This window comes from Vombatus ursinus, unplaced genomic scaffold, assembly GCF_900497805.2.
Source record: "Vombatus ursinus unplaced genomic scaffold, bare-nosed wombat genome assembly UNPS02011572.1, whole genome shotgun sequence".
NCBI classification, from domain to species: Eukaryota; Metazoa; Chordata; class Mammalia; order Diprotodontia; family Vombatidae; genus Vombatus; species Vombatus ursinus.
In genome coordinates, this window is record NW_020951350.1 from 3975643 (window position 1) to 3987232 (window position 11590).

Consider the following 11590-nt stretch of genomic DNA (forward strand, 5'->3'; position numbering starts at 1 on the left):
GCAAATGTTAAAAAAACTGTTTTCACATGCAACTGGGAAATGATATACAGGCAATGGGGTACAGAAATCTATCCCGACCTACAGGAAAATAGAAGGGGAAGGGGATAAGAAAAGGGGGAGAAGACAGAGGGAAGGGCAGATTAGGGGAAGAAGTATTCAGAATACACACCATCTTGGGGTGGGGGGAGGGACAAGATAGGGAGAAAATTTGGAACTCAAAATCTTGTGGAAGTGAATGTTGAAAACTAAAAATAAATAATTAATAGAGAAAAAAATTTGCAAAGCACTTTACAAATATCATCTCATTTAAAAGAGTTGGAAGTTACACTTTTCTAGATTTTTTGAAATCATGGAGTGTAGCAACTTCTCAATTTGCCCTAAAACACCAGAAATAAAAGGCAAGCTTAATGACTAAAAAAAAATATGACTTGGAATCAAGAATAACAAAGCCAAAAGTTTATTTACTCAAAGCCTATGTTTGTGGTAGGGGTCAGTGGCACACCACAATGTACAGACATCATGAATACTTTCTTTGAGAAGAATGTCAGAAGATTTGGATGATGGGGATTACTGAATAATATTACAAAAAAACAAATATAGACATACTAAGGAAATAATTACTGATTAACATAGGCGTCATTACAAAATCAGATCAGACCGATGGGTCTAGAGCTGGAAGAGACACCCCAAGAGGCCATTTAGTCCAAATCCCTAATTTTATGAGTAGTTCAGTGACTTGGTCTCACACATTATTTAAGTATGAACATTACAATTAGGATGTGAACCTAGTTCCCCTGAATCCAGAGCTAGGACTTTTCGGTACCTCACTGTATCCTAAATATCAAAGATCAGAGTAAAGATCAAAAATCAATACATTAGCAGAAAGGATAAAGATGAAAAGATACATAGACAGTTACAGTAGTATCAACTAAAACTGTTTAAGCAAGATGTTAATACAAAGAAATAGGATGGAAAATGACAAAAGTGACACTATTACCATTTCAGAGAGAAATTTAACTAATATAAAATAGTACTGACAAGAGGGGGCTGACCCCGTAAAGAAGCAAAGTTTGCTCTTACTAATAATTAGAGAGATATGGTAGGTAAAGACTGGTTCTAGGTTAGAGTACAAACTGGATTTGCAAAACATTGCAAGCAATATCAAAACAGCAAATAGCAGCAGAGGGAAAAGACAAGTCTGAAAAGAGCTATGCCAGGGCTGGGTTACTTAATTTCTCCCCATCCCTAAAATATGAATAACGTCTGTAACATTTACCTTTATAGGACAATAATGAGGCTCAAATGAAATAATGGATTAAAGCATTCTTCAAACTTGGGAAGTGCAATGTAAATGTTAGTTATAATAAAAAAGTGACTGAGCAGAAACTGCCAAGACAACTCCTTGCCTCCTCTCTTATCAGTATAAATTATTTACAAGAGTGGTCTTAGGCAAAAAATAAAAATAAAAAAATCAAACATCCTTTATGAAAACACAAAAATGAAACTGCCAGGCTTTTTAAAAGATGATTTTCTACCACAAAACCCATCTTTCACAGCTTAAAGGTGTAGAGACTCTAAGATTTCACTCTGGCTTTTGTTGATTCGATAAAAAGAAAAAAGCTACCTTAAAAGCTTTCCTTAAACAAAATGTGTCTTCCACACACGTTAAAATTATACACGATTCTATGGCAAATGCAACCTCAGAGAGTACTTTTGTTCAATGATACATTGAGTACATATGAATCATCATCACCTAAGGTAAAAAATGGTCTATGTTCACTTAGGGTGTTTGCCAATGTCACAGAAGACAGCTACCTATGCATAAGGAACACTACAGTCATTTGAAAGAGTCAAAGCTTTTATTTGAAAGCTCTTAATGTATTAACAGGTTAGCCTAGCCATTCATGCTGAAAAAAACCCATGTGGCTAAAACATGCACATTGGTCAGATTTGACAAGCAGTGTATGGAGAGCCCATTAAGTTTGTCCGTGTGTGCGTGTGCATGCATGACAGGTGCTGTATAGATGGATCCCAGAATGGACTCAGAAATGAAAATGAAGTTGGACCACATTTAAATGGTCCACCTGTGTTTTACAATGCTCAAGCTACTTTGCTGTGATGAAATCAACCTCTTTAAAAAAAAAACAAAAAACAAAACCTATCTTTTTAAACAATAGTATTTTGCCAGTGTGTGATACCATATGGCTATGGATCATGTAACACCATGATCTCAGAAGAATCAAAATTACAGGTTTAAGTAAGCTGCAGCATATTACCAACAATGACTTGCACACAGTTACTACAAAAGGCATTACCAAGGATGTGTATGACCAAAATAAGAGGTTGGAGCTGTCATATATAGAAGGGATTCCAGGTACAAATCCATTATCTAAAATATGTATTTTAAAAAACTGTCATTTATTTTTAAAGGCTTCATTATCTGAAGTATTAAAACAACCTTGAAAAAAAATCTTCAGCGAGTTAGGTAGATCCTTTATATAGCATCTAAAGGCATATACAAGAATTACATAGGATAAAGAAAAACAGAAGGGTTGTAATCTGCACTTATGAAGGGAATATTCCACACCAATAAAAATCCCAAATCCATCACAGCACCACATTGTATACCCTCTGGGCAATCATTTCAACTCAACTGATTTTTCGCTTTCTATTTACTTACCTGGGCCAAAAACTTAGAGAGCACTGTTCCCCAGCAGCCTGTGTGACGGGGGGGGGGGGGGGGGAGTGATGAGCAAGGAAGAAACCTATTCCCGTATCCCCTGCACACCAGTGTGGTCATACAATATATACCTAATCTGATGGGAGGGAAGAGGGTGTCTCATAGACATCCAACTTCATGCATCACAACACATATCTTCACCAGCCAATCACAGATCTAGGGAACATAACATCACAAAGTAAGAATATGATATAATAATAATACCCAAGGTTGGCTGTGTATCTGTATAGTAGTGTATCTATAGTAGTCTAGAGGCAACTGTGGTCTAAGAAAGAGTATCAGATTTGCAGTCAGATCTGAGTTTAAATCCTGGCTTTGCTACCTACTAATGGTATAACCTCAGGCAAATTCACCTAAACTTGTGAGGTGCCCTATTCCCCCATTTATAAAATTTGGATAAAAATATCTGTAATGCCTGCTTCAAGAGCTGTTATGATTATATGTCAACAAGTCAACAAAGATTTATTAAGTGTCTACTACATGTCAAGCACTATATTCGTAAGACAATTAATGTAAAGCACTTTGCAAACATGCCAGTTATAGTAATAACTGTATCCTCTCTAGTTGCTGATCGGATTTCAACACATGGTCTTGAGATGAAAGGAAATCAATTCGTAAATGTCCAAGGGACTGATTTACTGTTTCCATTCCACTAGCCTCTTATCAAAAAAAAATATTAATGTTATATAGTGGCCTCCTATCTTCTTTAAATAATGGGTACTATGAATATCCTTTACACAGCTGTAGCTCTGTACAAAGGCCAATCATACTATGCACTATATTTTTAGAACAAGACTTTCCTCAATATTGGCCCATTGGGAATAAGTCCAAATTCTCTGAATAAGGTAGCTGGTATGGCATTGATTTACTGGTGTTAAATATAGTTTTGATCTGCAGATAGGTTGCAAATGATTAATGAGCTACAGCAGCTGCTGGTTGATAGAAAAACTCAATAAGGAATAGGTGATTCTGCCAATACTGATATTGTTATAAGCAGAAAAAAAACATACATCAGCCAATAAGGGATATAAATGTCAGCAAACTCTTTATTTCTTTGTGCCACCAAGGGGTGCCTATAAACACTATAGACAAAAGAGAAGAAAAAAGGGAGCAGGGAGAGAAAAAAAGATGACATGTAGAGCCATTAATTATTTATATGAATGTCTTTTTTATTTTTCTTTATCAAAATGTACTCCACCTCTAAGAACTGAGCTTGATCCAGATGCAACCAATCAAGATGAAAGTGACTAGGTTTTTCAAAACTTCTATCCTACAGCAATATATACCACATGTGTATATATAATTATATATGTACACATACATATGTGTATACATATATATCATCCCTTGACTTTCATGGGTTCCACATTCGAGGTTTTGATTATTTGGTTGGCTACAGATAATCAAATGGGAATTTTTGGAGATTTGCACCTACTGCAGAAAATCAAAGGCAACGCGCAATAATACAGAAAACTAAAAAAATTAGTAAATCATAAATGCATAAATATTGTATATTATTAATCTATTTTTATCATTTACTACCATAAGCATACATACATATATTTATATAAACAGTTGGATTTTCTTAAAAGTTTCAGTGCAATAAAGAACTATGGGCTATGCATTCCCTTTGGGAATTCCTCCTCTTTGTCTCTCTACCATCCAGACTCAGTCATGTAATTTTCTCCTTGTATCTTGGGCTCTTCGGGGAAGGAAATTATGAAGAAAATGCCACAACACTGTGGCTGTGAAGACTCTGCACAGCATACAAGTCACTAATCTCTGTCCAGTAGAAACTACAACTTTTTTATGGGTGCAGTGTACTGTTTTATTTGTTTTTTTTGTGTTAAGTAAATATGATCAGAATTATTAAAAATAAAGGTTTGGGGTGGGGCCTAGAGTTATTCACGGTTTTCCACATTTATGGGGGTCCTATACCCTTAACCCCCGCAAATGTGGAAGGATGACTGTATATGTGAAGCAATGGAAAAAACGTGAAGGCAACAACATTAAAGAGGGAAACTCTGACTAGTTATAATGACCAATTTTAGACATCCAAAAGATCACAGTGATCATCTTCTCAATATAGGAATGTGGTATTCACAGGCATATGTGATCTCTGTGTCAGTTACTTTTCCTTATATATTTTTTTGGAATTATGAGGGAGGGTTCAGTAAAAGGGAAATTGATTATGGTGTGAAAACATAAAGGCAACAGTAAAAAAAACTTTTCAAGAGAGGTTAAAACTTTTTTAAAGTCAGCTGTGAGCTGACTTGGCCCTCGTGAACTTCAACTTCAACCAGGTAATGATGTTGAGAGCATTCATAACTTTAATTCCAAACATTTTACAAATGGCACAATCAATTTTTAAAGAGCAGGCAGACAGTTCCTAGTAGTCAACATTTCTCTGCTAGAAGAAATACAATGCAGGCTTAAAAATCTTAAACCAACAGTGATACTACTCCCAGAAAATAAATGCTTGGATGCTAAGCTGGCATGTTAAATGAACAGTGAGTCTAAAGTAATTCAAAATAAACTATATTTCCTGTACAGTATTACAGCATGCATAAACAAAGAACTTTGATGTTCAGCCACAGTTGAATGTTAAGAGTGTTTTTCTGTGTTTAGTGTACATTCCCAAAATAGTCACTAAGGAAGTGAGTATTTCTTTTGTTTCATGACCATTAAAATACAGAATTTATCTAGGCTACTGAGTACTTACCACAAACCTGTGTGACTTAGGATTCAATACAGTTCTTAGCAGTTCAAGAAACAAAAGCCTTATTCAGTGACATTCTTTGACTGGTCCCTTTCACCAGGTAGTAATGTTCAGGTAGGTGATCATGAGGAAAGTCAGTAGCATTTAGGTTTGGCTTAATGGGCAGGCTGGAGCTTTTCAGCAAACAGGTGACTGATCTTGAGGTGACTTTTCTCTTCCCAAGATGTGAATTTCTCTGGAGGCAACAAAGGTTTTCCTTTCCTCCCCCCATTACTCCGCATGGTACATAAAGAGAAAGAGGCACATAAATTCCATTCATAAAAAAATTTAGCACAATGGTCTCTACCTTAGCCAAGTACCATTTCAACTTGCCCACACATGTACCAAACCCAAAATAATTTACATAGAAACAGTGCACAGAACTGTCTGTCCTGCCTTTACAGCAGGAAGCAGCATGGTCCTCACCTGCAATATTAATACTTTTAGGGACTACTCCAAAGGTCATAGTAGACACTATCATGCAAATAGTTTAACTAAAATACAAACAGGAACATTTTCATGTAACAATATACTGGAGATTACCAGCAATGGATCAAAACAAAACCTAACTATTCCCTTGAGAAAAATCAAATGCAATTGTGTTGCTCTATTAAGAAATATAACACTCTCATCAGTGCTATGGGAATATATATGTCCTCTAGTACATAATGGCCATTAACATTGCTTTTACTCAACAGCTTCACAAATATCTTATCTCTGACTCCATCAAATAAATGTTTATGTTATTCATAAGCATTCAGAGCAGGGCCTTTCATGTTAATTTAATTTCTAGGAGAAATCAGAAAAAAAGAGAGCTCTACTTTCAAGATAGAGAGGAAGCTCAGCTTTCCCCAGGCCTCCTTGAATGCAGACAAATTTTATAGTGCAGATCTTTCTGAAAGAATTGTCAAGGTCTTTCAAAGAACATCCCAGAACACCAAATGGGATCCTGAGGTTATGCCCTCCAAAGTAAACTGCTTGACTCTTCAGAGTTCATCTCAGCAGTATGTGAAACAGTTTCTTCCCACCCTTCTTGTGGGCATTTTCCAGTTCCTCAGAGACCAAAGCCCTATGACCCAGACCTATCCTTTGCTGAATTCAGGACCCACACACCTAGATTCCTAGAACATAGAAAAAGGGAACTTTTACTATGGAAGATCCAGCCGTGGGCATCTCTTTCTTTCCATTTCTAAAACCAGGTGATCATCAAATGGGAATCTCAGTTCTAGTCCTAAGAAAGAAAGAATCTAGCTGTCTTACTGAACATCCTAACAGGAAGATAAGGAACCCAATGACTATGTGCAATGAAGTGCCCTTTCACCTATCAGAGCAGTGCTTTCTGGAAGAGAGCTGATTGTGTGCAATCTCTTCTTTGGTTTACAAGATTCTTGTGGAGAGAGGCCCTGTCGATTGAAGGCAAGCTGAGAAATGATGCTGAAGGTAGAGCCATTACAAATGGCATACAAAACACAGGGAGATGAAGATTTTAAGGGAAGACTCTTCCACTCTTTCAATCCAGTCTGCATCACCTCAGCTTACACTCCATTTTCTTTCTACCTCTCTGTTCTCAAGTACAGCTCTGCTAACTGGCAATCTCTCCATTTCAATCTTAACTCTCATACCCCTAAACAAGGTTGAGAAATTCAACTTGAATGCTATATCATATAAAGTGAAAAATCTAAGAAGAGGGAACTTTCACCATATACTTGTCTGTACTGAAATATGCAGGAGCACATAGGATCATAGACTGCTAGTCAGAAAAGACCTCTGAGATCATTTAATCCAACCCCTTCATTTTAGAGATGAAGTACCTGAGGTCCAGAGATGTCCTATTCTTTAGGAGCAACATAAGTCAACTCTTAATTAATTAGGAGCCAATCTGTGAACGGTAACTGTCCAGGACCTAAAGTATTTCCATCTTTGGGCTCTGGCCTATTGCTGAGTTTTTGGCAATGTCACAGTACCCTGAAACCTAAACCAAAGAAGAGTAGAATCAAATTCAAATCAGGTGAAACTCAAATCAGGTGGTGTTGCTAATGTCAGCAACATACAAGAGAATGAGGGTGTGACAACTACTAGCTACAATGAATCTGTGTTATTATTAACAACAATAATAATAAGACATTAGTGTTTTACAATTTACAAAGTGCGTTACATACATTATCTCATTTTATTTCCTTTAAGCATGTCTTTCTCATGGCCATGGAATAATGAAGAATTGACTTTAACATATTCTGCCTAGTGATATGGGAGTGAAATGATATCTCTAACTGACAGAAAGGTACTATTTGCTGTATGGGCTATAAATAACTAAAGCTATAAAGCTTGTGTGTGGCATGGAACTAAATGGTGGCTATTTATTTCTAGATGATACACTTATCCACCGATAAGAGAATATGTTTTGGTTCTACTTCTGGAACAAAGTCCCTAGAGGGTAGTCAGGAATGGTGTGGGACTAGTGTCAGATCAAATATTTATGCCCAAGAAATCAATTTAGTTGAACTGTCACTGGCCTTTGGAGTCAGACTATACCAAGGATTATGAGAAGACTGGAAACTATCTCCATGGCTCAATTGTTTTCAGCTCTGTCCACTTGAGTTTCAGCAAGCCATAAAAATGGAGTTGACTTTCTAATTTTCTTTTATAAAATGGAATTAGTAACATAAATAGGAACAACTAAGAAAAACTCATGCCCTTGTGTAATCCACCTATGATTCCGTCAACCACCTTTATGGAGGCCAATAAGATTAGACAGTTTTTCACAGTTTTCAAGTTTCAGTGACTCTGCCTTTTGTTTCAAGCGTTCATCTCGGTATAGTCTGGCCAAGTTTGTCAAGTCTGACTCTGAAAAGTGAAAGAGAGAACCAGTTAAAAAGCAGACAGTCAAGGCCTTGGAACTCACTTTAGTTTTCACTGAATTAAGACCAATTTGTATTTTAATGAACTGTTTCTTTCCTTAAGTTCTGCTTGTGGTTTTGGGTCCTGGGTCAGAGGAGCAATGGGCTTAGTTCTCATCAATTTAACATTTGGCACCGGACTTATGGAACTTACATGTGTGCAACAAGAGAATATATTTAAAACTATGTCCTCCAATGTTACTCAGATTACAGTCTGGAAGGGAACAACAGCTCACTCTCCCTGTCCTGCTGTCTGATAGCAAGACAGCTGCTTCATTCCTTCCCCTATTCTTTTTTTGGATCTTAACTTACACATACTAAATGATGCAGAGTCATTATCAAAGATACAAGAAGGTCCAGGGGCGGCCAGAGACATTTTTCACTTCTCTCTACTTGTAGGGCACACAACTCATAAATCAAAAAGTAAACTAATTCACATACTGTGACTTTTAGCTGCTTGGTTAAATGAGTCTGATTTTCTTTCTATGTTAGTGAAGGCTGTTCTGCTGAAAACTAGATTACATTCTTAGCTGTTTTCCGTGATTTGATGTTTGGATTATATCCAATTTTCATAATTTCTTAATATTTCTAACACATGTTTTTAGGATAGAATTCCTTAAGAGAATCTCTGAGAAAAGGGTCAAATGCAATACTAGAACAGCCTGTTTGCTCATGCTGGATGGATAGCTTCTGAAATAAAGCAGCTATGATATGTTTAAAGCATCACCCTGTGAAAATTGTATCTTAATCATTTTGAAATAAATCTGTTCCCTTCCAGTCTTTCTACTGAAAGACTGGTTTCTCTCTGTGAAAAACAGGCACTAGTCTAATTAATCAACAAACTGTTAGAAACAGGAATTAATACATAGGGGTTAAATAGTCATAGGGAGCACTAGGCACTGACTTTTAAACAAGTTTTCATAAATATAGAATGCTGTGTTAACACTTCTGCTCACACAATGGCTCTATTGACACCGAGGGAGGCCCAGGACAACCCAAAGCACTGATTACATGTAGGAGTTGAGGATGACAGGTAGACAATGCATGGAAAGTTTCCTTTCATGACAAATGGTTCAGATCATGTGGTTCAGAAGGCCTTACATGAGTCAAACTCAGGTAGTTGCTTGACATGCAATTATATCTCCCATGTTCAAAAACAATGTGTTCCAGAAGCCATTCTGTTTGGTTGGCATTCGTGGCCATCAGACTAAGTTTGTATTGGCACAATAACTCTTGCAGGTGACAGACCTTCAAGGATAATTATTTGGCTCCATGAATTGAAATACCTTTGCTAAGGTTCTCTCTACAGTCAAATGTGGACTTAATTCTTTTGATATCTTCAGCAACGTGTGCAAAGTACATTCAGAATGCCATTGTTGAACCCACCTAGACCTTTAGTTCCTTTGGGTTGGAGGTATGTTTGATGCTAGTCTTGGACAATTAGAAGGAATACAAAATTATCTGAATTGAAGCAGGCTCTTTTGTTTCTTTTTAATCTTCATTCAATTTCCTTGAGTTTCTATTTACCTGGCTTGACTTGATTTTATTGCTCTGGAGCAAATCAACAGGCTGCTCCTAAAAATCTAAGATCCAAAGTTTCATATGAGGCCAAATTCACGATGCTCCTGCTCAATTATAATATTTACAGAGAAACTTCTCCCCAAACTATTCTTAGCCCATCAGTGAGCAAAAGATTGACAAAATGAAAATGCTAAATTTAATCTTTTAAGCAACTCCTTTTAAAACAATGATAAAGGGCAGGTCTAATATAATATCTTTTAAATGCTGGCATTATAATCTTCTTCCAAATTCTCCCTTTATGTTCATCCTGCCCTGACACAAACATTTGGGTAACCAATAGAACACATATTTGATAGATTTTAAAGGCAATTGACTTGGGCTCTGGTTAACAGAAAAGAAGTAAGTCATTGCCTCAACTCCCAAGAATACTCTGCTTTCAGTTTTCAGACCTGGGGCTGGCAAATTTGGAGCATCCTGGCCAGTCTCAGCTGTCATGGTGACACATCTGATGAGGTCATGCTCTCAGAGAACCCAGATCCAGACCACAGTGAAAACCAAATCCGTACACTTAATTAAGAAATAAATGCAGAAGACTAGAGCTACATAGTCCAGGGCTCCAGGTAGCTCTATTTAGGAGGAAAAGTAAACAAGGCCATGTTTCCTGAACAATCATCCAGTTCTGTTGGTTTTACTTTTTTTTTTTTAAAGTATTCATTCAGGTACAGATATAAAAAAAATAAAAAATAAAATTCACCAAGGGGCTAAACAGCCATAGTAAGTGATTACTCAGGAGTCCAAAGATGAGCCACACTTAAGTTAAATATTTTAAGGAATAGTAGAGAAAACGACCAAAAGGTTACAAAAGACAATAACTGACTTTGCCAAAAAGTTTCCACAGAACATTTTGCCAACAGGAAACTTTGTTCTGAAGTTGCTTTATTTTTGTAACCTCTATGGTGCTAATTTTAACCATCTCAGCTGTACTTGCTGCTGGAGCAGCAGAACAGTTGCTGATCATTTGTAAATAGCTTTGCATTTCCTACAGAGGTACTAGGCAGTGAACACTCTCAAATATTGGAAATAGATTTTTAAAGGTGTGCAGACTAACTAGAACTCATTGTAAATCATAAGCAAATATACTTATCTCCTGAATTTTTCTGCAGTTGGTGAGGGGCACAGCCATCACATGTGACCTCACCAGGCTCAAAACCAAGACCTAGCAGGGGCAGCATTACAAGGATTTCTTTTATCTACCAACAAGAACATTAAATGATTGCCTTTTTTGGCAATAGAGTAAAAGGAAGGGTTAAGAGAAGAAACAGAGTTTTGTTCTCTTTTTGCACAAGGAATACAATGAACTTGAAAGGCAGGGTGGTAGAGTGTAAAGTGCATTGGGGTCAAGTGGGTTCAAGGCCCGGGGTCAAGTGGGTTCAAGGCCCAGGTTCAAGGTCTGGCTTTATGACACTGAATGAGTCATGAACATAGGCAATTTCATTTTCCCTCTTTGAGCCCTAGTTTCCTTACCTGTAAAATAGAGATGATAATGATACTTGCACTTTCTACTTCACAGCAATGTTATAGGAAAAGTGCTTTGTAAACTTTAAAGCTAATGTCATAACTTAGAATTATCCCAAGATGCAAAGCAGTAAACATATTTATGACATGTTAATTTCC

At 36.8% G+C, this 11590-nt stretch overlaps 1 protein-coding gene across 3 annotated transcripts in view; it reads right to left on the reverse strand.

Annotated features, from left to right (window-relative positions):
* Positions 1-3888: 3888 nt before the first annotated feature.
* The window catches only part of DNAJC18 (DnaJ heat shock protein family (Hsp40) member C18), a 30757-nt gene continuing 23055 nt past the window's right edge, over positions 3889-11590 (reverse strand). For all 3 annotated transcript variants that reach the window (XM_027856596.1, XM_027856597.1, XM_027856598.1), the window contains exon 8: positions 3889-8342. In XM_027856596.1, coding sequence (XP_027712397.1) covers positions 8218-8342 — 125 coding nt within the window. In that variant the 3' untranslated portion in view covers positions 3889-8217. The remainder of the gene's footprint in view (positions 8343-11590) is intronic.